Below are 27908 nucleotides of genomic sequence, written 5' to 3' on the forward strand. Positions count from 1 at the left end.
TAAGCTAAGAGACCAAATACCATAATAAATTGCATGGGATGGAATTACAGTTTGAATAAGCAGACACCAGCAGCCCCGTTCTAATCACAGCTGCATTGCTGGCTTCTAACTGCTAGTTGCCCTGTACCAGTTCTAATAGGCCAGGGAGCTTAGAGACAGCCCTGGAATTTCCCACAACCGTTGTGTGATATGTGCAGTCTGCTACGGTCTGACTCTGCACAGCAGCACACCAGTCCCAGTGGCTGTTCAGGACCAGTCTGCTGGATTTGGGAGAAGGGCTGCCCCAGCTGCTGCCTCTGGATTTGGGAGAAGGGCTGTGCCCCAGCCTGCCATATCGGGCCAGTGTGGATCCCCTTCTGCTTGATCACTGCTCACATGGCCACCAGTGCATTTAGAAGGCTCCAGACTTGCTGTGGGGAATGTGGACCAACTTTCTGTATGCCCTCCCCACTGGAGTGGTTGTTGCCGCTGCCAGGACAGTGCCTGCCTGTCCCCAAGATCCTCCCCCGCCTCCACCAAGTCAAAGTTCAAAAAGCAGCATGAGGAAGTGTCCAGGAACTGCTTCTCCACTTGAATGGCCACCCCATCCACAGTACCCTGATTCACCCTCCCCAGCACAGATGGCCATGACAGCCACTGCCTTTCTCCCTCCATGCACAACCTCCATTGTCTCTTGGCTGGTATGAGGCCTCGCACATAGTGGCTGCTGGTGGCTGCAGAAGAGGAGGGGGCCTTATTCCAAGTGGGGTTAAGCTGCCTTTGATAGAAGACGTTAAGATTTGGGGGGGAGCTCTTGGACCCAGCATTGTCTTTGTTGATGGATGAACAGGTTGTTACTGTTGCTGGAGCTTGCTTGCAAGCTTGCCCCCTGATTTACACTGTAGACCTAGCTATGGTGGTCCGTGCTACTGTAACCTTCAGATTGGACTACTATAAGGTGCTCTACATGGAGGCTGCTTTTGAACACAACTCAGAAGCTTCAATTAGTATCAAATGCAACCGTGAAACTCCTGTCAGGTCAGCTGCTTTGAATATAGCACTCCAGTGTTGTGTCGATTGCACTGGTTTCCTCTTTGCTCCCAGCCCAATTCCAAGCCCAAGTAGGGTCCAGACCATGTAAGGAGATGATATCACTTTGCTCTGCTCTGATTAGACCTCACTGGGAGTACTGTGTTCAGTTTAGGGACCCATAATTTAAGAAGGATGATCATTCGCTGGAACGTGTCCAGAGGAGGGCAACAAAGATGGTGAGGGGTCTGGAGACCAAGTCCTATGAGGAAAGGTTGAAAGAGCTCGGTGTGGTTAGCCTGGAGAGGAGACGACTGAGAGGTGATATGATAGTCACCTTCAAATAGTTGAAGGCCTGCCACATAGAGGATGGAGTGAAGTTGTTTTCTGTCACCCCAGAGGGTCGAACCGGAACCAACGGGTTAAGATTAAACCAAAAAGAGTTTTGGCTAATCATTGGGAAGAACTTCCTGACAGAGCAGTTCCTCACTGGAACAGGTCTCCACAGGAGGTAATGACATCTCCGTCTTCTGCAGATTTTAAGCAGAGACTAGATGGTCCTCTGTCAGCAGTGCTGATTCTATGAGCCAAAACACACGAGAAGACATACCTAGATTCAGCACGTGTTCTCTTACCTCAAGGTTTGCCAGGATCTGTAGGCATCCTGGAAGCTTAAAGTTTAGCATTTACAGAGCAGCAGGAAGGGAAATACAGGCGCCTGAATTTCCCTTCCCCTTTCTGCTGCTCTGTAAATGCTAAACTTGTTCTCTTACCTCAAGGTTTGTTGGGAAGCGTAGGTGTCTTGGCAGCTTAAAGTTTAGCATCCCTTATGACTCCCCTCCTTCGGATTCACCTGATGGAGTGATTGGTCCATCGGAGGAAGCTTCTCTGACTAAGGATTTTCGCACCTACAGTGAACTTATTCAAAGAATGGCGAAGGTGCTAGACATTGAGGTGGCTTCTTCGGAACCACGGTCGAAGGATAAGGTCCTAAAACACCTGTATTCTGGGTCGACTCCGACAATTGCCTTCCCCATGATCGAAGGCTTCGTGGAACTCCTTTCAGGGTTAAACCTGAAAGCTGCCTCTACTCCTGACACAATCAAGAAAATAGGAAATCTGTATAGAGTCAAGGATGAACAGTGTCCGTTCCTTTCGCTCCACCCACCTCCTTCCTCTCTTGTTACGGAGGACATGCAAGCGAAACCCAAGCGAGGATCCTTGTCGGTCCCATCAGATAAGGACAGTAGGAAGATCGATTCTCTGGCCAGGAAGGTGTATACATCAACTGCATTTGGCATTAAAATTGCCAATTATGCGGCAATGATGGCCGCCTATCAACTGTTGTTATGGACAAAGATGGCAACATTTGTACCTCAGTTACCAGAGGATCAGAGTCTTCCTTAGAGTTATTCAAGAGGAGGCTGTTCGCTTATCTCGTCACCAGATTACTGTAAGCAGGAACATGGCAGACACCTCTACCAGGGCACTCCTGTCTGCTCTTGTGTTACACAGATTCTCTTGGTTGAGAACCACTGCCTTACCACTGGAGACAAGGTCCAAAGTGGAAGATCTCCCCTTCGAAGGACAGAACCTGTTCTCCGATAGAACAGATGAGTATCTTTTGAAGAAACGTAAAGATAGGTTGACAGCTCAATCTTATGGTGTCTTGCACCAACATCAGCCTGGTCGCACTCAGTACAGACCGTATACTAAAAGCCGTCAACAGCGATACCACCCTGATTCGGTTTCGTTTTCTCGGCCATGTCGGACGCTCCTCTCCGCAGGTCCGGGAGGAAGCGCCCAAGCACCCTGACCGGGTGGCTGATCTGCGAAGATTAGCCCCCAAGACTCCCAGTGAGGGAGGCAGGGTCCGGGATGCTGCGGGAAGAGCCCCCCCGAAAATCAGTGCGGGGGGGTAAATTGCCCGTTTGTCCCTATGGAGGCCGGCAGACGTGCGCGGCGCCTCGAGTGCTGCCAGGCCATGGAAAACGGCAAAGAGCAGAACTAGGCGGAAGCCTGTAAGTAAGCGAATCCCTTCTGTTATTACAAGCACACGCGAAGGAGTGGTGGGATCTGAAGCTAAGAAGGCTCGTTCTTCCCCTTCGCTGAGTTTCAGAATCTGGCTGGCGGTCCCCCCCCCCCCTAAAATGGCAGCGAAAAAACAAAGTCCCGCTCTGGGCAAGTCAATCTCGGCTGCCCTGCAGGGGAAGGGAGAGTCGCTCGAGGCATTGGTGCGGAGGGCGGTTATCGAAGCCATAAAACCCTTTGTTGACAAGCTGAACGAAACAGATCAAAGGGTGGACTTAATTGAGAGCGAAGTGAAAACCATTAAGGAAGCAGCGGGGGGGGCAGAGAAGTCTGCTCGGGAAAGTGCGTCACTCGTGAAGGCTACGAATAAAGAGTTAAAGCTGGTGGAGAACCAGCTGATCGGGCTACAAGTGGAACGAACACAGACAATTTTGCGCCTCCAGAACGTGAAAGAGGAGGAAAATGAGGATTTATGGGGTCTGGTCTCGGAACTATTGGCGACACCCGCGAAGGCAACTAAATAAGAGGTTAAAAGCGCCATTTTGGAAGTCCGCCGGGCTTCTTCAAAATATGCAACGAAGCGTCAGCTGCCTTGCGAGATCATCATTGATTTTTCATCTAGAAGGATCCGAGACACTATCCTATACAATTCATATAACGCGGATCTGGACTTTTTGGGTAACAAAGTTAAGATACTGAAAGACGTCCCATTTTTAGTTCGGAAAAGACGTTTTAAGTATAAAAAGCTCGCAGCTCTTCTGAGGGAACGTGGAATAAAGTACAAATGGCTATTTCCAGAAGGAATCTGGTTCAGTTACAAAGATCAAGCTTACAAGATATTATCAGAAGATCAACTAAGGGATTTTGAGGACAAAAATCCGGAATTTCAGCGCACCAAGCAAGAAGAAAAGGAGAAGTCTGGGGGGGGGAGGAAACGAGCACTGCGGCTGCAGTTGCTCAGAGAGAACTGCGTCCGGGACCCAGGAAGGGGAGGAAAACTTAATTAATTTGAATTGTAATTTGCATTTTGTAAGGTCAACCACTCCATCAATACTATACAAAGCTTTAATTTTTTTTAAATAATGGCAGTATGAAGGGAAAGCATTCTGTGTAGTGTAGTTGTTATATGTTGTTGTTGGTTTTTTTTTCTTTCCTTCCCTTGTTCCCCTTTCTTTCCTTTGTATTGTTAGTTAATGTAGTTAATAAAAAGAATAAAAAATCTTTAAAAAAAAACCACAGCGATACCACCCTTATTATGGGTATGGATTCCAGCCTCATCGCCATTATCAAAGCCCACAGTCTGCCTTCCAGAGGAGGAGGCAGGGCAATAAGAATAGGCAAGGGAATAACCAGCACCAACCCAAAGAATCGGGACATTCCCAAAAACAGTTCTGACAATTACAGGGACCTGACCCCTATTTTCTTACTGGTGTAGCATTATCTCAGATGTTTGGGTGTTACAGTTGGTTCAGTTTGGTTATAAAATTGAGTTTGTTCAGTGGCCTGGTCTCCAGCTTCCTGTTTTCTCAGACGCCTCAACCGGGGGTAGTTTCAGAGTTATCAGCCTTATTATTAAAAGGGGCTATTGAAGAGGTGAGTTAAGGCATGTATTTCCCCAGTTGCTTTAAAGAGGAACTAGCTTGGCTGCCATGTGAATGCTAGATGTGCATGTATCCAAGCTCTTCTGTGTGGTTCTCTAAAAACTTCTCAAGCCATGACAATGAGCAGCACCCCATGTTTGCAGGACCAACCTTTTCAGCATCTCATTCACAAATTTTATTTATTTATTTTATTTATATTTCAATTTATATACTGCCCATCCCCAGTGTCTCTGGGCGGTGAACAGTTAAAATCGATAAAAACAAGAACTAAAATCAATATACAAACAATAAAACAAACTAACAAAGTGCAGTGGTGGGGAGAACCCTCCCCCACCCCAAAGGTGGGAGGCCGACATGGCACTGCCCCCTTCAATCACCGAATGCCTGGTGGAACAGCTCTGTCTTACAGGCCCGGCGGAACGATAATATGTCCCGCTGGGCCCGGGTTTCCATTGACAGAGCGTTCCACCAGGCTGGGGCCAGGACTGAAAAGGCCCTGGCCCTGGTTGAAGCGAGGCGGGCTTCCTTAGGGCCGGGGACCACAAGTAAATATTTATTCGCTGATCGAAGCGATCTCTGGGGAATGTACAGGGAGAGACGGTCCCGAAGATATGCCTGTCCCAACCCGCTCAGGGCTTTAAAGGTAAGAACCAACACTTTGAACCTGATTTGGAATTCAACCGGAAGCCAGTGCAGCTGGCGCAGGACAGGTAAGGTATACCAGTCAGGACCCGTGCTGCTGCATTCTGGACCAGTTGTAGTTTCCGGATCAGGCCCAGGGGTAGCCCAGCGTAGAGTGAGTTACAGTAATCTAGCCTGGAGGTGACCGTTGCATGGATCACTGTAGCCAGGTCCTGGGGCGTCAGGTAGGGGGCAAGTTGCCTGATCTGACGAAGATGGAAAAATGCAGACTTCGCAACCACCGTGACCTGGGCCTCCACCGATAGGGAGGCATCCAGGAGCACACCCAGACTCTTCACCACTGGCAAAGTTGCCAGTGGTGTCCCATCCAGGGCAGGGAGCTGGATCCCAACATCTGGCAGTCCCTGTCCCAGCTGCAGGACCTCTGTCTTCACTTGGTTCAATTTCAGCCTGCTCTGTTTCAACCATGCCGTCACAGCCTCCAAAGCTCTAGCCAGATTGTCTGGGGCCGTGTCTGGCCGGCCGTCCATCAACAGAAAAAGCTGGGTGTCATCCACGCATTGATGACAACCCAGCCCAAACCTCCGCACCAACTGGGTGAGGGGGCGCATATAGATGTTAAATAACATCGGGGAGAGTATCGCCCCCTTGGGGAACCCCGCACACCAAAGGGTGACGGGGCGATAGATCTCCCCCGAGCGCCACCCTCTGTCCCCGACCCTGGAGAAAGTAGACCAGCCACTGTAAGGCTGTCCCCCTAATCCCCACGTCGGCAAGGTGGCTGGCCAACAAATCATAGTCAACCGTGTCAAACGCTGCTGTGAGATCAAGTAACACAAGCAGTGCTGACCCGCCTCGATCCAGATGCCTGCGAAGGTCATCTGTGAGGGCAACCAAGGCTGTCTCTGTCCCATGGCCAGGACGGAAGCCAGACTGGAATGGGTCCAGGACTAGAGCATCATTCAGGAATTCCTGCAGTTGTACCGCCACCGCCCGCTCAATCACCTTGCCCAGGAACGGGAGGTTCAACACTGGGCGGTAACTGGACGGGTTGGTGGGGTCCAAAGATGTTTTTTTCAGGAGGGGCCGCACTACCGCCTCCTTTAACACTCCTGGAAAAACTCCAGAGCTCAGGGAGATGTTAACAATGGCCTCCAAATGGTCCCGTAGCCCCTCCGAGCTGGCCGTCACCAGCCAGGATGGGCAGGGGTCCAGAGGACAGGTGGTTGGCCTCATCCCCTGCAGGATCCTGTCAACATCGTCCTGAGAGAGCAGCCTGAAATGGTCTAATATCGACCCAGAAGACGGCCAAGGGGTCTCCAGTTCCCTTACTGTATCAACAGAGGGTGGCAGGCCACGGCGAAGGGACAAGATTTTGCCCGCAAAATAGCTCGCAAAAGCCTCGCAGCCAATAGTTGAATTAAGAATTTGGTGGTCTCCCTGAGAGAGGGAGACCAAGGACCGAACTGTTCGAAATAATTGAGCCGGACGTGAGCTAGCAGACGCAATGGAAGCAGCAAAGAAATCCCTCTTTTCTACTTTTGCTGCCACCTCATAGGCTTTCATAAACGTCCTATAAGATGTTTACCTTATAAGGTAAGATAAGATGGAATAAAATAATCAGGAAAGGACATCAGCACACCTTCTGTCCATTATCAGTAGATTTGAGTTATACCCAACATCCAAATTAATTCAAGCATTTACCAACAGACACAGCTCCCCTTCCCATTATGTCACCTAGATATCCCTCAATGGTAACCCTTACGATAAAAGGTTTGAAATATCCAATAACAGCTGAAATTCTGATCTTCCTACCAACGAAGTCTCAGATCCTAAAGTTTCATCAATTACAGTGTAACCCAGATTTCACTATGTCCAGTCAGATCCTGGATTTTGTCCCAATCCATTGCAGATCCTAGTTCTGCACCAGTTTTGCCCACTGCCACGGCTTCCCCTATTCATGCCCTGTTAAATCTTGGTGCATAAAAATGGCCTTTAGTTTTTAAGTTGGTTCTGGTCTCAAGCTGTCTTTCATCACTGCTGACCCTAACAGGCAGAGTATACTTTTTTCTTCTCCTGTTCTGGTTCTCTTTCAGAAATTGGCCCACCTTATCTTTCTACTTGCATCCATTTCTCAATTTCTCCCTTCCCTGTCCTCCATCAGTCATTCCTGTAGCCTGCCAGCCTTTCCTTATAGCATCCTTACCTTTCTTTGTATTCCAGAAATCCTTCCCTGTTCATCCCTTTGTATCTTTTGGTCCTGTTTTGTACAATCCCTTCATCTACCTCTTCTCTCTCATTTGATCTGACTGGACTAAGGCCATGGGAGAAATATTCTTTGGGTGAAAAGTATGTCAGGCTATGGACGGCAGGCTATGGCAGATAGACCCCTGTACCATTACAGCAAGAAATCCAGGTTCTTGGTTAAAAGGTTTTTTTCAGGAATCAGATTATTTCCACAGATATGTCCATAGGATTACTTAGAAGCAAGGTAAGCAACTAAGCAGTAATAACAGGTTGACAAGAATACTCAAGATGTCTGAAAATCTATTATAGCGCACAATTACTCCTTTCCCCCTCCCAATAGCAAAAAACAGCTTTTGGCGCAAACCAGTCCTGAGAACTTCTCACATATTTTGCCTATTGAGTCTAGACGTAAAAAGGCATGAGATTAAAACTGAAACACAGTAATTCATGGGAGTGAGCAGTGTACAAGGTCATAAGCACTGAGAGCTTCAAAGCGTTAGATAAGACAGCTGCAGCTGCAGAGGCCCTGTGAAAGCAAGTTATGGTATTAGCAATATGACATCGGGGTAAAGCAACAGTAATGGTTCAAAATATCAGGCCAACATTAGACAATGGCATGGATGTATGGGTACAGACATGACATTTCTGCCTCCCCAAAGATGGCCTCTCCTCTTAAGGGCCAGGTTTGTCAGGATAGCATTTGTGAAACTTTGATACTAGTTTTGGAGCATTCATATGTGATTGTTCCACCCATTCCCGTTGAGATTCATCAAAGTCTTTCCAGCGCACTAAATAAAAAAGTTTATTGTATTTCACTTTGGAGTCCAAAATTTCTTCTACTTCATAATGAATTTGTCCATCTAGTAGCATTGGATGAGGGGCTCCTCTGTCTGGATGCCACTGGTCAAGTGGGGGAGCTTTTTTCAGAAGGCTGAAATGAAATATTGGGTGGATTTGTCTTAAGTTCTTGGGGAGCTCTATTTCCACAGTAACTTCATTTATTAATTTCTTTACAGGCAAAGGTCCTAAATATCTCCACCCCAATTTCTTGCTAGGTTGTTCCCCTTTAATGTTCTTGGTGGAAATATACACAAAATCTCCTGGTTGTAATTTCCGCTGTTCAGAACATTTTCTGTCAGCAAATTTTTTATAGTCCTCTTTTGCTTTGTCCACGGTCTTTTGTATGATTTCCCACTGGGAGGATAAATTAGTCCACCATTCTCCTAAGACTCCTGGCTGTTGGGAGTCAGGGTTTGCAGCAAAAGGCTCAGCATTTCCTTCATATCCATGTACTATTTTAAAAGGGGAAGCCTCTGTAGAAGAGTGTACTGAGTTGTTATACGCATATTCTCCAAAATCAAGAAAATCCAGTCGTCTTGTTGATAATTGATGTAACATCTTAAGAACTGTTCTAGTACTTGTTTTGTGCATTCGGTTTGTCCGTTGGTTGAGGATGATGGGCGGAACTAAGAGCCTGTTCATTACCAGCAACTTTAAGAAGCTCCCGCCAGAGGTTGGCAACGAATTGTACACCTCGACCCAAAGTTACTTTGGTAGGAAACAAATGCAGTTTGACTATGTGCTTCATGAAAAGGCTGGCCAGTTTCTTGGCTATAGGGATTGTAGTACATGGAATAAAATGAGCCTGTTTTGAAAACAAATCCACCACTACTAAAATGACTGTATATCCTCTTCAGGGGGGAAGATCTGTGATAAAGTCCATTGAAATCACAGCCCACGGTCTAGGAGGGGTTTCTAAGGGTTGCAACAGTCCAGGGGATTTTCCCTCCTTGATTTTCCCATTATACACACTGGGCATGAAGCTACATATTGAGAAACATTTTTTCTTAAAGCTAGCCACCAAAACTGTCTTTGTACTAAGTGTAGGGTTTTAAGATATCCAAAATGTCCAGCCGGTTTGGCGTCATGAGATTGTTGTAAAATTTCCTTTCTTAAACTGGCTGGGATGTACAATTTGCCCATTCTGTACCAGTGGCCATCTCCCTTCTGTCCTAGATCGGCTTTGGGCACATTTCCCTCCTCCCTTTCTGTTTCAGCTTTTATCCTCTCTCCCCATTCTGAGAGATCAGGTTTTGTGTTGCTTTGTGTTTTCGCAGCTTGGCTGCGTGTCGTCACCGCTCCTCCCAGTTGAGCTGGGGCGAACACTGTATCAATTATCTCCTCTTCCTGGCTGCCGTGTTGGGGCATGTGCGAAAGTGCGTCCGCTAGGAAATTTTATCGGCCAGAGAGTTACTTCAATGTGAAGTTGAACTTGGAAAAGAATTCCGCCCACCTTAATTGTTTGGCGTTCAGCTTACTGGAGGTGCGTAATGCTTCTAAGTTTTTATGATCAGTCCAGAAAGTTTTTATGATCAGTTCTAAGTTTTTATGATCAGTCCAGAAAGGAAATTTCGCCCCCTCTAACCAATATCACCAAGTGGTGAGTGCAAATTTCACCCCAAAAGCTTCCTTCTCCCTTACGCTCCAGTTGTGTTCTGTCTCAGAGAATTTCTTAGAAATATATGCACAGGGGTACAATTTTCCTTCTTTATTTAATTGCAATAGAACACCCCCCACGGCAGTATTGCTTGCCTCCACATGGACCACAAACTTTCGGTTCTCATCTGGGTGCTGTAGAACCAGTTCTGAAATAAACAACTTTTTCAATTTGTTGAAAACCTCCTGGCATTCTATAGTCCAATTCAACTTAGTGCTAGGCTTTTTCCCTTGCAGTCCCCTCTCCTTTGTTTTTAGCAAGTCTGTTAAGGGGAGAGCAATTTGAGCAAAGTTCTTTATGAAGGGTCAGTAAAAGTTAGCGAACCCCAGAAACGACTGTAACCGCCTTCTTGTTTTGGGGAGTTCCCACCCACGGCTTGGACTTTTGCCGGGTCCATTTTTAGTCCTTGATGTGACACCCAGTACCCTAAAAAATCCAGTTCCTCTTTATGGAACTCACATTTAGACTTCTTCACTGGCAGTTTGTGATTCTTTAAAGTGGTCAGCACCTTTCTGACCAATTCCACATGGGATTCTTTATCAGGAGAATAAATCAACACGTCATCTAGATAAACAACCTCACCTTTGTACAGGTACTCATGTAAGACTTCATGAGTGGCATGGATGTATGGGTACAGACACGACAAAGTAACTTTACTTGGGTATTAGCTTAAAATAATACTACTGTATGCAGAAGTGAATAGTTCTTATTAGATTGCCGTAAGTAAATTGCTACTTCGTTGTTGCTATAGTTCACTTTCATATTCTTCTACTGCTATCCTTTTTTGCTCTATCTTTCTGTCCATATCATGGTAAGGACAATAAAATTACATTCTATCTATGCCCCTCTTCTTTTCTTCCCTGGGAGACTTTTTGTGTCATTCAGGGAACTGTAAACTCAAATGATTCCTACCCAAGAACCAGTGCTGTAGCTCTACAAGTGTAGAAGTTCTACACAAGACTGCCCTGACAGAGGGACTCATTTGGGCAACAGTGGCTATATGCCAACAGCTACCCCTGCATGTGGATAAAGGGCAAGGTCAGGACACAAGACTGGTGGAACCAAATCAGAGTTGGTGTGTTGGGCTACCCAGCATTATAGGAGCATAGCTTTGCAATATCAGGTGTGAGGATGTGCTTGTGCAACCCCTCCCACACACACACAGCATGTTGGGGACATGCTGCCATATGCCCAGGACCCAGCAATATATTGTCATGCTGACCTGGCTGGAACCCAGCAACTTTTCTGGGTTGCTTCTTCCACCAGACTGTAGTGGCCGAGGGTGGGCCAAACATCCAAGCAAGGTGGGAGACAGGCACCTTCTCACTGCCCAGTGACTTAACAGGCCCATAATATTAACTCTATGGGAGCATGCAGGTGGTCCCAATATGGACACCTCTGGCCGAAAAGTTGGTGGGATAAGGGGGCTTTGGTGCAGGTCCCTTGTGCTGTAGGGAGCCCCCTGGGTTATACTATAGCTGACACCTTGGGTGTAGGGGGATGGTGTGTGGGTCCCCTGTGAGCCCTTGCCTCAGGCCCTCATGACCAGCAAACCAGATATTCTCCTATTGACTGAAACTGTGGACAGGGGCTGCACCCTTTGTCTGCCTGGATCCTTGTGTGGTTGATGTCCTGTTCCTCCATAACCACTCAGCTCACTGCACTCATGACAAGCTAGCAGCTTATGAAACAGAGTTACACCCTCCTAAGCCCTTTGAAGCCAATAGGCTATATGCCAACAGCTCCCCCCTGCATGTGGACGAAGTCTACATAGGATGGCGTTGTTAAGCACCTTGTACTGGCCAGACTATAAATGTGTTCAATTTTCTTGTAGCTCATGTGGGGAAATAATATTTTGCTGGGAATGTTGGCTTTACACTCTCTGGATTATCAAATTTCTACCTAAATTCCAAGCTGAGGAGGCTTGCTTATTAACCATTCTTATGACAATGAATACAACTAGGAAGACAATAAATTGGCCAGCACAGGTATGGTTTGAGAACATGTATGTGATGATGAGTCTTAGAAGCCTCTGTAGTTTGCTAGTCTTTTCCTTTCTCTACCAAGTTAATTTGGGGCGGGGGGAGAAGGAAGACATGCTTGAAATAGAGAAAAGTCTACATGGGGAAACCTAGGCAAGCAGATGATCAAAAGACGGGTGACCAGCCTGATGGATAAAGAAGGTAAAATTGGCATGAACAAAGCGTAAACAACCAGACCCAATAAGACACTTTTGCCTCTTTAACATCATAGGGATAAAATCTAGATTTAAGGAAAGAGAATTAAGTTTATAACTTCAGCTTTTCAGATGCTTGCTGTATTTTACTTCATGACTGTACGCTGTTACTTGTTTTGAATGATTGTATACTTAAAGGTACATTTTTTATCTTTCTGGAACTAGAATTATTTAGTCACACAAACTCTAAACTTGACTCCCACTAAGTTCAAAGGAAGGCCACCAGAGTCTGCTTGGCTCATCTGCAGTAGAACGGCAAGATTCGAGTCCGGTAGTACCTTAAAGACCAACAAGATTTTCGGGGAATGTTTTCCTTTTGTCAGATACGAGTAGGAATCAAGATCCACAGCCCGCAGTATACCAAGATGCCAACTCAGCCCCCATATTTACTCTGATAACAACAACAGGGGAAATCCTCCAAATAGAACCAAGGAAGACGGGAGGGAGCAACCTCGCGGAGGAGAAAGCAAGAAAAACTAATTTAATTAATGGGGAAAATTGCAAGGTGAACTATCAAGTCAATTAACTAACAAATACAATGATTATTTCCAAAACGCCAATTACATAATTAAATAACCATAATAGGTAGGCAAGGGAAGAGATAAAGAATCCATCCAATATATTTTGCACTACTGGTAGGAACAAAGTCCAGTATATGGTAAATGTACAATAACACAAAAGATACTTTACTTTCTTTTACAGCAATTGTTTAAGTTGTCGGGTATACTCAAAGGATAAATCCAAACTTTCTTCTCGTTGTCCGGAACATGTCCAATAAAGTTCAATGTTATTAATCCAAAATGGTCATTCTTTTAACCAACATTACAAACCCGTTTCGTGTTTCACACTTGTTCACAAGCTCATATAGTACCACAGCAATTTAATGTCAGTAGTCTTTACACACCCACCAAATGGTGCGCTTTCTCCTCCGTTAGGTTGTTGCCTTTTGTCTTTCTTGGTCCCATATTTACTCCAGCAACACTCTGGACATAACCACACCAGCTGTGCTGTTCAGGTTCATTCACTTGTTCATCTTCCAGTGTTGTGTAAGCTATCAAGCAGTGCCCTTCCACTCCCTACACTGGATGAACAAGTCAGTCCCTGCATAAAAGAATAAAGGAACATAAATTTGATATTAAAAAACACAGCACTCAAAACCCAGCGAGAGAACATTTTAATCTTCCAGGATTTTCTATTACTGACTTAAAAGTGGCAATCCTTAGAGAAGCATCAAAGGGAGATTACAACATGAAATTTGAAATTTAGTTCACTCACAAATGCAGAGCAATGGACTCTCACAAGACTGAATAGAGACCTTGGACTCTTACCTTGCTACAGATGCTAATTTCAACTATAATCAAATTGCATTGTACTGTTGTACCCTTAGGATGTACCCTTCCTTGCAACATCACTTCTACATTCTGCTGGGATATAAAGGCTCAGAGATCTCCATTCCTACTTGTTTCTGAAGAAGAGAGCTTTGAAAATCTTGTTGGTCTTTAAGGTGCTACTGGACTCAAATCTTGAATTGAGAGCAGAGGGTCAGACTGCTGGTCTTTAGACTGCGGTGCTTCTAGTATCCTGCTGGGAGTGGAGAGAGACTTTGATATGTGAAAGATAGTGGTATATAATGGAAAAGGTGGTCTCATTGAGGTCTAGCAGCTTGAGACCTGGGCCAGCTGAGTAAATAAAAACAAGGGCCTGCGGAGTTGTTTTTCCACAGCTGAAACATGTCTGCTTTCACTCTGGCTGAGGTTGGGCTCTGGTGAGCACTTAATGCCGCCCTTGCCCTTTTCCTTGTGTTGCAGACTGAGGTAGCTGGGGTAGGTGTGTGGGGAGGAAGTGATTTATACGCTTGAGTTTGGTCCAAAGGGGTAACGGGCTCTGCAATTCTGGTTTTAGGCCATCATTGCCTTGATGGAGATGGGCTTTGATGAGAAAGAAGTGGTGGACGCACTCAGAGTGAACAACAACCAGCAAAATGCAGCAGTGAGTATGCTTCATTGTGGAACTCCCTTTTTTCAACTGTCCTCTTCTAGGGTACAGGCATCCTGCCCACTATTTCAGCTAACCAGCATGGCGTGATCTCTGTATTAGCTAGGCTTAGGTAGCTTCTCTGTACTTGCCTCCTTATTCTTCCCTCATTTTTGCCTGCTCCCTTGGTAAGCAGTCAGGCTGGAGGGAAACTGAAGATGGCCTAATTCCCACCCTGCCCACCCCAGTGCTGCTGTTGCCACAGTCCCACCAAACACATGGACGGACATTCAGACTAACAAGGGGAATTAGCTTGTGTGTTTGCACAGGGAGTGGAAAAATGAGAACTAGTACCTAAAGAGGTGTGCAAGAGTAGTGTGTTCCGTAAGAAAAAGGACAACAAAGACAAGATGTATTTTTATTTATTTATTTGATTTATATTCTGCCCTCCCCACGAATGGGCTCAGGGCAGCTCACATCATCATAAAATACAATAAATTAGTTATCAGCTATACAATCAATAACACTCTTAAAGCTATCACTAAAATAATCCAAGCGCCATTACACATAGGCTATTTTAGATAAATAATCAAAAACCTGCATAGGCATGTGGGCTGAGCACGTGGCCGAGGGCAGTCACAGAAGAGGCGGTAATCTTAGGTGGAATAGAGGGGGACACCTGCTGGTCCTCAGCCAAAGGCCTGGTGGAACATCCTCATTTTACAGGCCCTGCAGACCTGTAATAGGTCCCGCAGGGCCCGGATCTCCACCGGGAGAGCATTCCACCAGGCCGGGGCCAGGGCTGAAAAGGCCTGGTCGAGGGCAGACGGATGTCCCTCGGGCCGAGGACCACCAGGAGTTGTATATCCACCAAGTACAACACCCTTGAAGAGACATAATGGGAGAAGCGGTCCTGCAGGTGTGCCGGTCCCAGTCCATGAAGGGCTTTAAACACCAAGGTTCACACCTTGAACCAGTTCCAGAACTCCACTGGAAGCCAGTGCAGCGGGCACAGCACAGGACAGATGTGTGCTCGAATAGGCATTCCTGTAAGAACATGTGCCGCTGTGTTCTGAACCAGCTGTAGTTTCCAGGTCGGGCCCAAGGGCAGCCCAGCGTAGAGTGAGTTGCAGTAGTCTAGCCTGGAGGTGACAGTTGCATGGATTACTGTGGCCAGGTCCTGGGGCGAGCGATAGGCTGCCAGTTGCCTGGCCTGTCGGAGATGAAAAAAGGCAGACCTGGCAACGGTCATGACCTGGGCCTCCACTGAAAGTGTGGCATCCAAAGTCACACACAGGCTTCTCACCATCAACGAAGGCTTCAGTTGTACCCCACTGAGGGTTGGCAGCTGGGTCCCCAACTCCATTGCTCCACAACCCAGACACAGAAACTCGGTCTTCAGGGGATTCAGTTTCAGGCAACTCTGGCATGGCTGTACCACCACGGCCTCAAGACCCTTGGCCAAGGAATCCAGAGATAAGATTAAGATAGGGAGGAAAGCCGTACCTTTTCTAATCTGGGTAGAAATTGGAATGGAAGAGAGAGAGATCCAGTATGTTGGGAACCTGGAGTCGCAGTCCAAATTAAAGCCAGGATCATTGTGTTGTTATTGGGAGGGATGCCGACAGAGGATGAAGGAATGGCTTGGAAGTTGGGTGAATTATTGGGAGAAAACCACAGAACTGGGACTTTATTGATTGAGTTACCAGGAACAGAGTTAGAAAACGGAGAGCTTGACGCTGGCTCATACCTTTGGCAGGAAAATTGGGTTTGAATTGTAGGGGAGTGGGAGGTAGAAAGAACTCCACATATGGGCATGGTTAACCATGTTCAGTATGGGGGAACTATGGGAAACGTCAGCCTGGGGTGATTAGGTGACTTGAAAGCGGGCCAGCTCAGGCCTGCTGGACAAAGGCTGGGTAATGGTTTGATGGCCCTCCCTGGGACTGGGATCGAATTACTACCTAAGTGGCAATCTTGATTAACAGAGGCTAGAGATGGCTGTTGGCCCTGGCCTTGTCTTGTGGTCGGGTTTCCAGAGAACTCTGCGTTGTAAGGCAGATTCCTGGATAGGCCTTTTTTTGTCCTCAAATTGCAGCCAACTTATGGCAACTCTGGGGTTTTCAAGGCAAGAAAAGTTCAGAAGTGGTTTGTCATGGTCTGCTCTGCATAACAACCCCAGACTTCCTTGATGGCCTCCCCCCCCCCTCCCCCAGGGACACTTCCTGCTTACCTTCTGAGATCTGATGAGATCAGGTAGCCTGGGATATCCAGGGCAGGGCAGGATAGCCTGAGACTATCAGGATAGACTGAGAGATGATATGATGATAACCATCTTCAAGTACTTGAAGGGCTGTCATATAGAGGATGGCACAGAGTTGTTTTTTTTGCTGCCCCAGAAGGTTGGACCAGAACCGATGGCTTGAAATGAAATCACAAGAGTTTTCAGCTATGCATTAGGAAGAACTTCCTGACAGTTAGAGTGGTCCCTCAGTGGAACAGGCTTCCTCGGGAGGTGGTAGGCTCTCCTTTGGAGGTTTTTAAGCAGAGGCTTAGATGTCCATCTGATAGCAATGCTGGTTCTGTGAACTTGAGCAGATCATGAGGAGAAGGGCAGAATGGGCTACATCAGTGCTTAGTTCTTGTGGCTTTCTTACATGCCCAAGGTAATGTCGATCGCCACCTTGGGGTCAGATAGCAATTTTCCACAGGCCAGTTTGGCTAGGGATCCTGGAGGTGTTTTGCCATCGTCTGGGCATGGAGCGGGGGTCACTGGGGCAGTTGGGGAGTGCTGGTAAGTTGTGAATTTCCTGCATTGTGCAGGGGGTTGGACTAGATGACCCTAGAGGTACCTTCCAACCATATGGTTCTATGAATCTATGCTACTCCAAAATATTTAGATTAAGAAATGTAATAGCCACTATATTGGTTTTGATCCAAAGTTTGTTTCCAACCCTATGATTCTATGATTCTTAGAAGGTCAAACATTGTCAGGCAAACCTAGATCTTTAAAGATGGCCTGAATTTTTATCAGCCCACAAGAACCTGTATAGTAGGACGACTGCCAAGGGAGTGTCCAGGCCCTCAGGGGAACCCGGCTACTTCCCTGTGAGTGGCTCAGTTTTTCTGCTGTTTGCAGCCTGAGTTTCTCAGTTTCTCAGTTTTAATATGGGTTTCCTTCTGCAATCTGAGATACCCTGTGGTCTCAGAAGTCATGTAGGTGACCCAAAAACGTGGTTCCCAACTCCGAGCTGCTTTCGTTCTGTGGCTTCTGAGAGTCACAGTTAGCCTAAAGGTCTAATTTCCAAGTACAATGTGGGATAATGTGATTTTCAAGGAAATAATCAGGAGGGCGGGGTGTTTAGATGAAAATTGGGGGGGGCAGCGACATACAATGTCACTAAAATCACATTTAATTTTTAACAGCTGGTGGTAGGCTTTTCTCATTTGGGGGCACTTTGAAAGAAAAGCCGCATAAACATGGATCTGCGTTTAGCCCGCCTTTCTCTAGGACTCAAGGCAGGTTACAAGTATGATAAAAACTTTTCAGCCAGTCAAATGATAACATTTGAATCTATCGATAAAAATTCAGCTATAGAAAAATCTAGATAGAGCAAACACCACATTGATGTTTATAAAAAGATTTCTCTTTCTGGACTCGACAGCAGCAGAAGGAAACGGAGGAATAACCTGTCCGATTTGGAACAGGCAACACAGGACAAAAGGCACGTGGTCTCCCTCCAGCCGCCTCATTCCGCCGGGGATGGTTTGGTTGGCTCCTTCTGTAACCTTGAATTGTATCCTGTAGCCATTCTGTGGACAGAAGCCGCCTTGAACCAGGTGGAAAGGCAGGATATGTATCTTATAATGAATGAATAAATGAGAGTGGAGGGGACATCTCACAGCCCTCCAACCCACTCTTTTTGTCTGTGAGGATTCCCCTTCCCCCAGCAATTCTACTGGGTGGAATGGGACACGGGAGGTGACCAGGGGAAGCAGATGGCAGGGAAAGACCTGCTGTCGGTGGAGCAATGGTAAGATGCGACCCATTTTTAGGAACAGCCATTGCTCTTCCAAATAATAATATTTCACATTTTGTCACTTTATATTTCCTTCTGGTTTACTGTAGTGTGAGTGGCTGCTGGGAGACCGGAAACCCACCCCTGAGGATTTAGACAAGGGGATTGACCCTTCCAGTCCGCTTTTTCAAGCAATTCTAGAAAACCCAGTGGTACAACTAGGCTTAACAAATCCTAAAACGCTACTTGGTAAGTGCTATTGCTAGTATGGAAGATGTGTACAGGTTTGGTTTTGTGTGCGTTTGCACTGTGGAACTCAAGTTCTGTGCTATCTCGAATGCTTTCAAAGAAATTCTGTTGATTCACAGGGAAGGATTTGTGTTATAAATTATCGTCTGAAAATGGCAGTAAAAGACACCTGCAATACACAGAAGCCACAGCATCTGTACAGTTCAGAATAATCACTTTTGCTTATTGGAGTGATTTTGATTCAGAAATGCCTTTACCACCTCACAAGTTCATTTCCAAAATGACTTTCCCTCTAGTTCCTCATGAGTTGGTTATTACAAGGACAATGAAAGTTTAGAAATCCCAGAAAAGTTTGCGTTACTTGTAGGCACCTACAATATTAATTGGTTGTGGCACAAACTTCCATGAGCCAGAGACCCCCCACCCCCCCCCCCATCTCAGATACATGGAGTGTTCTGTCAAGCCTGCAGAGGCATAAGTACCCAAAGCTGCAAATAGTGGCGTAAGGCAGGGGAGGCCGGGAGGCCCAGTTCACCCAGAGGAATGTCTGTACAATGTCCAGCTTCCCTCTCGGACAAAAAGATGCCCACCTGTCTCTGCAGAAGCTTCTGGCCGGACTTCCAGTGCATTCAGTGGTTCATTATTAATTTAAAAATTGCCACCACGCCTGTCTGGCCGAAGAGCTTTGCTGGTCATTGGATTTCCTTGAGACACTGTTCCAGAAATTATGGAAGGAGATCCACGCAAGCAAGCAGAGGTTCTGCCATTTGCGGTTCAGAATTGCTTTTCTCATAGGTAAAATCTTCCCCTTCCTGTCCACTGGCACTGATTTCCACAATTTAATTAAGGTTAGGGTTACTAGTTGAATAAATAAGTACTTCCTTTCCTGTCAACTTCATTTGGTGCCTCCACATTCTAGAAAAGGTTCTCCAGGGTTATAAACATTTATCATATTGCCCTTTAATTGTCTTTTTACTAAACCAGACAGTCCCAGACTCATCAGCCTTTTTTTACAGTAATGGTGCTCCAACCCTTTAATCATCTTGGTTGCCTTTTTCTGTACGTTTTTTAGCTCTGCAGTGTAGTAGAGAGCCAGTTTGGTGTAGTGGTTAAGAGCGCAGGACTCTAATCTGGTGAGCCGGGCTTGATCCCCCACTTTTCCACTTGAAGCCAGCTGGGTGACCTTGGGTTAGTCACAGTTCTCTGGAGCTCTCTCAGCCCCAACCACCTCACAGGGTTTTTGTTGTGAGGATAATAGCAGCATACTTTGTAAACCACTCTGAGTGGTGAGTGCTGCCACTGGGCCTGGTGGGCTCGGGGAAGCGTGGTGGGCCGCCTTCCCTCTAGGGGGTGGAGGGGTTGGCCACTCACCGGCAGCACCCCCTATGTGCCCGCCAGGCCTCAGAGTACTGCATTGTACTTTCCTGTGCAGACAGGGACGTGGGTGATGAGTGCGGCCGCTGGGCCTGGTGGGCTCAGGGAGGCAGCGGTGGGGGCTGCCTCCCCTCTAGGAAGTGGGGGGGGGTCTGGCCACTAACGGCTGACATCACCCACCTTTCTGCTTTCGCAGTAAGAACAGGAGGGAGAGGAGATGCCGTTTGGAGGGGTCAGAGTGTTCCCGAGAGGGAGGGGTCAAAAGGGGGACCGGGAACTGAGAAGATCCCAACAGTTGCGAGGCCTCATCCAAGGATCCCACTGAGGTACTCAGCAGCGGCAGCTAATATCACCCACCTTCCTGCCTTCGTGGAAAGCATGGGATGGACATGACAGGAGAGGCCGTTGGGAGGGGTCGGAGTGGTTCCAGAGAGGGCGAGGTTCAAAGATGGATGGTGAACTTGTCAGTGAGAGAAGGACAGAGGGTTACCACTTCCTGGCCGCTTTACCGAGCAGGACTGGGAAACACCCAAACATTTGTGAGCATCTTTGAAACCCACTGATCTTGTCAGCGGCGGAAGCAGCCATCACCCTCCCTCCTGCCTTCATGGAAAGGACGGGATGGACAGGGCAGGAGAGGTCGTTGGGGAGGGTCGGAGTGGATCCAGAGAGGGCGAGGTTCAAAGAGGGATGGGGAGCTTGACAGGGAGAGGAGGACAAAGAGGACCCCAACATCCACCATGTCGGATTGCACAGACTGCTCCAGCAGAGGCTTGTCCGCCCCTCCTTTGTCACAGTGGAGGCTGTCGCCAGCATCACTCAGCTCCCTGCCTTCACAGAAAGGACGGGATGGACAGGACCGGAGAGGTCGTTGGGAGGTGTCGGAACGGTTCCAGAGAGGGAGAGGTCAAAAGAGGGACCGGGTACTTGTCTGGGAGAGGAGGACAGAGGCTTCCTGGCCGCATTGCGCAGCAGGACCGGGACGGAGGACCCCAACACCCACCCTGAAGGAGTGCGCAGGCTGCTGCTGGAGAGGCTCGTGTGCCCCTCCTGTGTCAAACTGGAGGCTGCCGCCCACATCACTCACCTTCCTGCCTTCGCAGAAAGGAAGTGAGTCGCGGGACCCATTACCCCCATGCACAGGGGCAACAGCAGGTGCCCATGGATGGGGGTGCACCGTGCAGCACAACCATATCAGCAAAAGCTTTTGAGCTGCCCCTCGTGCCCAAAAGCAGCAGCAGCAGCACAGCACCCACCTTCCTGCCTTCACGGAAAGGGTGGGAGGGACCCATTCCCCCCTGCTCAGAGGGGACAGCAGGTGCCATGGAAAGGGGGGTACCATGCGGGGGGGGGGTACCAACCCTATCAGCAACAGCAGCAGAGCTGTCCCTTGTGGCCAAAAGCGGCAGCAGCTGACATGACCCACCTTCCTGCCTTCACGGAAAGGATGCGATGGGCAGGACAGGAGAGGTCGTTGGGAGGGGTCGTACTGGTTCCATCCAGAGTGGGTTGAAAGAGGGAACGTCCAGGACCTTGTCGGGGAGAGGAGGACAAAGGGTTGTTTGTCACAGCTGCATTGCAAAGTGGGACCGGGAAGGCCCAAAGGCGGCGGCAGTGCCATGGTAGTCCCCTGTGTCCAAAGGCGGCGGCAGCTGACATGACCCACCTTCCTGCCTTTGCTGACAGGACGGGATGGGCAGGACAGGAGAAGTCGTTGTGAAGGGTCATTCTGGTTCCATCCACAGAGGGCGAGGATGAAAGAGGGACCGTCCGGAAACTTGTCAGGGAGAGGACACGATGGGCAGGACAAGTTGTGGGGAAGGATTGTATTGTTGCCATCAAGAGAGGGAGAGGTTGAAAGAGGGAGCATCCGGGAACTTGTCTGGGAGAGGACAACGGGTTACCCGCTGTGGAAGCGGCCCCGAGAACCGAGGAGGGCTGAAGCCCGCTGCACAGGAGCTTGGCCTAGAACCACAGTAGACTTGGGGAGGCTCAGAGCCCAGGTAGGTCCAGGTCCAAGGAGGGATACCCAAGGAGGTTGAGGTTAACCTCGACGAAGGGTTGGAGCAGGGGGTCTTGGGGGGTTCCACGAGGTACTCTCACACCATAGCCCCTGCCAAGTCCTCCACTGCGAGTGATGCGCCCACTGTGCTGCAACCAACCACACAGCCCACCGACAAGGCCCAGAGATCATGTGAGGCTGTTTGGGTGGGTTTCCTGGCGTGGCTCTCTTCCCAACTCCCCCCTCCTCCTCCTCCTCCTCCTGCTTCTCCACCGCCCACCCCTCATCCCTGCCTGGTTCCCTCAGGCCTGCCTTCTCTTTCTGGAAACGGAGCACTGCTATGCAGAGCTCCTTTTTCCAGCACTGCATCTGACCCACCTGCATGGTGATGCTGCCATTGATCCAGGGGTCATAGAGGGAGGCCATTTGGTAAGGCACCTTCTGGCGCAGAGGATGCAAGTGCTTGGCCACGCATGCCTGGATCCTCTTCACAAAGTTCCAGACTGTGGGGAGCAGCTGTTTCTCGTGCTGGAGCTCCTTGGCCAGGAACTGGTCAAGCCCGTGGATCAGGGAGATGACCTGACCCAGGCTGGCCTCGTACGAGCACAAGAGCTCGGTGGCCTCCTTAAAGGGTTTCAGCATCCGAGACATCTGAGCAAGGACTCTCCATTCCGTGGAGCTGAGGCTCAGCTCCTCTCCCCTCCTCAGAATGTTCGTGGATAACAGGATGTCCTGCAACGGGGCCCTCTGCTCCACCAGAAGACATATCATGTTGTAGGTGGAGTCCCAGTGAGTGGGCAGGTCCAGAAAGAGTTGGTGCTCGGGGTCCCTCCTCCCCCTGCCTCTGGAGCAGCTCGCGGGAAGAGTTGATGCTGCAGGAGACGTGGGAAGCGATGCGGCGGCAGCTGTCCAGCGGATTGCGCATCCACAAGGTTCCCTCGTCCCGGCTGTCCCTTTGTTAGCTTATCTTTCAGCTAAACCAGGTTGCTATGCGAGAGAGGGATCTTTGACATATCTTGAACTGAACAGATTTTCCCCAAATGAAGAGAGAGCAAGGATACAACACAGGCCAGGACATAAATTTAGTAAGTTTTATTTAAATCATTTTGTATAGGTTACAGGAAACTTAAAAATCATGGTACAGCATGGTACTAGCAATACAATAAGGCGTAATGAATTATCTTACCAATCCTGGAGATGTTCCAAAGATTCGTATCAATGGGAAGAGTGGGAGAGCACTTCGCCAATCTGAAAAGAAATGGAGAGAGATGGCAGGGAAGTAACTCCTTACTTCTCTCCTCCTTCAATAATTCCATCGTCTTTACCGCTCATCTTTATATGCTTTGAAATGCCGTCTCCCCACTTTTCTTCCACCAATAAGATCTCTCATAGTCATCTCTGTCAGGGGAAATCACCTAAAAATTGTAACGTCTGCAAAATGATCAGGTCACCCTGATCCCTCAATATTTGCTATCATTACTCATATGAATAACAACATGCGTCAACAAAAAACCCCTAGATTTTAGCCCATTGCCACATAGCTGTCCAAAGGTTCATTTAGACTCCATTTTCTTTGCTTCAGTATATCCTGAGTTCCTTATAACTATATGATTGAGGCCTATATATAGTGACATACACATAATGATTGCTGAGTTATTTCATGTAGAGTTATAATAGGATTGATTGAACCATGAATCTGTGAATATATGTCTGCATGTATATGTATTTCCAACAAAACAATCATGTGGTTACTGTTAGTGAGATGATAATGTCAAGGCAGCATTTCTAAATGACTTGGGTTAACTCTGCAGGAAGACAAATGGAGTTTTCTTCAGAGAGATCAGAAAAGGTCTTACTTGCTGGGGTTTTATTCATTTCTCCCTCTTTTAATTGTATTCTCTTCACTATTAATTGTACTCAAGGCTTTCCCTTCCGGAAATACAATGACAAGTATAAGAATTACTGCACTCTAACGTCTTGAATCTTAAGAGTCAGAAAAAGGCCTTCTCACAACTCAAACTAACCTGGAAGATGCCTCTCCTACTTTGACACAGCCAGTCTGGCCTTCTGGATTCATGACCAGTAACATTGAGGCTAGACTACTATAATGCAGTCTACATAGGCCTCCCCTCAAAGTTGACTTGGAGATTCCAGCTGGTACAGAATGTTGCAGCTTGTTTACTCTCAGGAGTTAGATGGAGCAAGCATATCACTCCTATTCTGCAGTCACTCCGTTGACTTACCGTCAGTTACTAGGATCAATTCAAGGCCATGACTATCACATTCAAAGCCCTTCATGACCTAGGCCCCTCATATCTGCACGACCACCTCTCCCCCTATGTTCTACCATGGTAGCGTCACTTATCTGGACAGGGCCTTCTGCAGATACTGCCCTGCAGTTGGGCAAAATTAACAGCTGCCCACACGTGTTTTCTGTGTGGTGGTCGCCACCTTACGGAATAGCCTGCCTGAGGTGGTCAGGAAAGCTCCCACTCTTCTGGCTTTCCGTAAACTATGCAAAACTGAATTATTCAGGAAGGCTTTCTACTCAGGTTATAGGGTTGTGTAATCAGAAGTAGCTTAGAAAGATTCATTGTTAGGGACAGGGACTATACACTGCTCTATTGGGTACTGTCTGCTGATATAGACGTGTGTCTACTGGGGAGTTTTCTACATTAATAAACATGCCATGTAAATTAGTTATGCTTTGTTTCTGAAAGATTTCATCTCTGTGCTTCGCTTTACGTTTTTAAAAAAATTTCTGTTTTACTACCATACCGTATTGTATCTCTCACTGAATATCCAACTCTTACTCATTATTGTACTCTGCCCAGTGAATATCCTAGCTGTTGGTTATATTGTATTTTCAGTTGCACTGTGTAATCTGCCTTGGCTCTCAGTGAGAAAGGGGAACTATAAATTAATAATAATAATAAAGAACTTAGAAGCTTGGTTATTATTAAGAGCTAGGCAGAGTACTGCAATCATTCCATTGGCTACCCATCAATTACAGGGCTCAGTTCAAGGTTTTGGCTATCCACATGCAAAGCCGTTCCTGGCTTTGGACCATCAGTGTCTGTGGGACCCCCTCTCTTCCCATAGACACACATTCTGTGTTGTGACCCCCCCTTCCCCCCCCTCCATCATGGAGTGGCCCTGCTGGATGCGGTTAAGAAGCCCCCCCCCCCACTCTGGCTTTCAGGAAACTGTGCAAACCTGAACTATTCAGGAGGGGTTTATTTTACACATGTAAGAGGCCATACTGTAAGTAAACTACACTACTGTGAAGTTTCTGTTGCTGTTAAGCACACTCCTGCACTGTGACTTCTGCATAATTCAACTTATACTTAAAATGTTTATGGCTTGTTTAAAAATCATTTCAGCTCTGTGCCAGATTTCTGCTTGCTTCCAAATCTCTGCAGTCCATAATCCGTTGCATTGTTTATTGGATATTCATCTTGGTGAGAAAGGAGACTATAAATAACACAAATAAAAGAAAAATAAGTAAAAATGGGGCTCCATAGCTGCAGTGGCTGATTCCCAGGAGGAGGCTACAGCGGAAGATGCAAACTGCACTTCATGGAGGAATCAAACTTACAAATGTATCGAACAGAAAAGTGTTCCAAGGGAAAAAAGAGTGGCAAGTCGCTCCGTCTTGTCTCTCAGCCAGCCAGTAAAAAGTACGATATTGGCCAAGGGAGAGGGGGGGGGGGAGACCCACATCTTTGCCAATCTACCACAAAGCAGCCATCAGCGAACTCTCATTCCAACATTAATATATTATGATGATCCTGTATGTTACACCTAATAATTTATTATTATTTTCACTTCCCTTTATTTGGCAGCCTTTGAAGATATGCTTGAAAACCCTTTAAACAGTACTCAGTGGATGAATGATCCAGAAACGGGGCCTGTCATGTTACAGATTTCTCGTATCTTCCAGACACTGAACCGTACATAGAGAGGACAACTCTGTCCGTTCTGCCACTTTGGGACTCTGTTCTTGGCTGTGGAATTTCTGAACAACGGGAGGCACCTCTGTTGCCTGAGGCAGAGCAAGCAAAAACAGTGTCTGGGGTGTTTTGTCATCTTTACATAGATGTGTTGCAAACAAAATGTTTTATTAGTTTTCACTTAATATGCTGTGTGATTTTAGTGTTACTCTAAATGGGTTTGAAAACTTGGGGGAGATGTTCTCAAGTATTTCTATAGGAACCTAAAATGATACGTCCAAATATAGAAAGAGTGTTTTTCAATTGTCTAAGAATCTGGTAACTTACAAAATGGCAACATAGTTCATATTTTAAATTTTCAGAATTGTAACATATCGAGATCACTGATGTCTGGCCAGTAGCACAGCCTCCAGGTTACAGTTTACAGGATATCAGTTATAAGACCATAATCATAATGTTCACTTCTGCTTATTATTAAGATCTTACTGAAATACAGTAAGCTTTTTAAAGTCACGCTTGAAGTGTCCTGTTTTTATTAAATGTGAAATGCAGGATTGGGGGAGTGGGTATGATGTTGTGCCAACTCAGATATGTTTATTGTGAATTAAGAATTATCCTTTTATGGTAGTAGACCTAGGAGCCATCAAATCTTGGTTTCCAGCATCAGCAATTTGTATCTGGAACTCTTTCAACGAAAGGGAAACACGACTTGTAAATACTTAATGTGTATATCAGCAGCCTGAGTGCCAACAAAGCGCCTGTGAAGATGTTGTGCCAGCACCTGGGATGGGGAAGACTAGCGTTGTATTTGAATAGACACGTTGGAATCAAGCCAAGCGCCACTAGCGTTATCAGCTCCGCGGAGATTCACTTTGTTCATCTTCGTGGCTTCTGTGCAGTCCCACATTGAGACTGTGCACATGCTGGCCAGCCACAGAGAAGATTTCCAGAGCTTTCTAGAAGACTAGGAGTGCCCCTCCTCCCTTTGGTGCTTTCCTGCCAAAAACATCACATGACCAGGAGGGTCGGCACTATTCCCTCTGTTCTCTTTTTGCCGCCACTGAGAGAGTATCTCCATTGTTTTTCTCCACTTTTTCCTCACCTCATCTTTGAGGCTGAGGAGACTTGCTTCTCCTAAAAGTTTTTAATCATCAATAGATGTTCTAGTGAAGAATAAAACTACATTTAAAGAATAAGTTTCTGTCTCCTTTCGCTGTTATGGTTCAAGAAGGGCTTCCTCAAGATGCTGGAAAACACCAGCCTGAATAAAGGCACCTGCCCCCTCCCTGGCCCCTTGAGCACCAAGGGCCAAGTCCAGAGCTGTGGCCCCTCAGAGCCTCCCCACAACGGCTCTTTGCCAAGGCTGTGGCTTCATGCCAGCCTGATTGCCACGCTGGCATCCTCGAGTACCAAGGTCTGAGAGGTATGGTCCCTCAGAGCCTCCCCACAATGGCTCTTCCCTCGAGGCACACCAGCCTGAATAAAGGCACCTGCCCCCTCGCTTCGGAGGGGAGAAGCCTAGAAATGCGGCCCGACAGAGCCCTCATGTCTGAGGCTCTTTCCAAAGGCTTTGCCTGCGTGCCTGCCTGGATAAAGCCCCCCCCCCCCCGCCTTGGCTCTGAGGGAGGCACCTGGAGGTGTAGCTTAACAGAGGCCTGCAAGCCAAGGCGGAGTCTCCCCCCCCCCCCCCCGCTCCCAGCCTTTGGAAATGTGCCTGCCTGTCTCAAGGAATTCCTCCTCTCCCCCCCCCCATGCTGCCCTTGGTTCCGAGATGCCGTCCCTGGAGGGAGGAGTTAACACAGCACTCACACAGTGACATCGCAGCCTGGAACCATCGGTCTGATGATTGGGGCTCCTCAGCGGCATCTGTTTTAACAGAGATGATTCACCTGCACCTCTAAGCCCAATGCTTTCTGAAGGCAGTTTTCCCCCCATTGGTTCCATGCATGCTGCCCTCCCTTTTCCTGCCAGGGACTGGTGCTGGCTCTCTCCACAGTTCTCAATCTCACTGCTGTAAGAATAAGATAAGGGAGTGGATCCCTAAGGAGTAATTTTTATTGGTTACGAGTTTTTGT

General features: G+C 47.4%; 1 protein-coding gene across 2 annotated transcripts in view; it reads left to right on the forward strand.

Moving 5' to 3' along the window:
* Positions 1–27029, forward strand: part of UBAC1 (UBA domain containing 1) — a 75599-nt gene extending 48570 nt beyond the window's left edge. The window contains exons 8-10 of one of the 2 annotated variants that reach the window (XM_054997831.1): positions 14165–14251; positions 18366–18504; positions 25726–27029. In XM_054997831.1, coding sequence (XP_054853806.1) covers positions 14165–14251; positions 18366–18504; positions 25726–25841 — 342 coding nt within the window. In that variant the 3' untranslated portion in view covers positions 25842–27029. The remainder of the gene's footprint in view (positions 1–14164; positions 14252–18365; positions 18505–25725) is intronic. The other variant, XM_054997832.1, reaches the window with a different exon arrangement.
* Positions 27030–27908: the final 879 nt, after the last annotated feature.

Source organism: Eublepharis macularius, chromosome 14 (assembly GCF_028583425.1).
Source record: "Eublepharis macularius isolate TG4126 chromosome 14, MPM_Emac_v1.0, whole genome shotgun sequence".
NCBI lineage: Eukaryota > Metazoa > Chordata > Lepidosauria > Squamata > Eublepharidae > Eublepharis > Eublepharis macularius.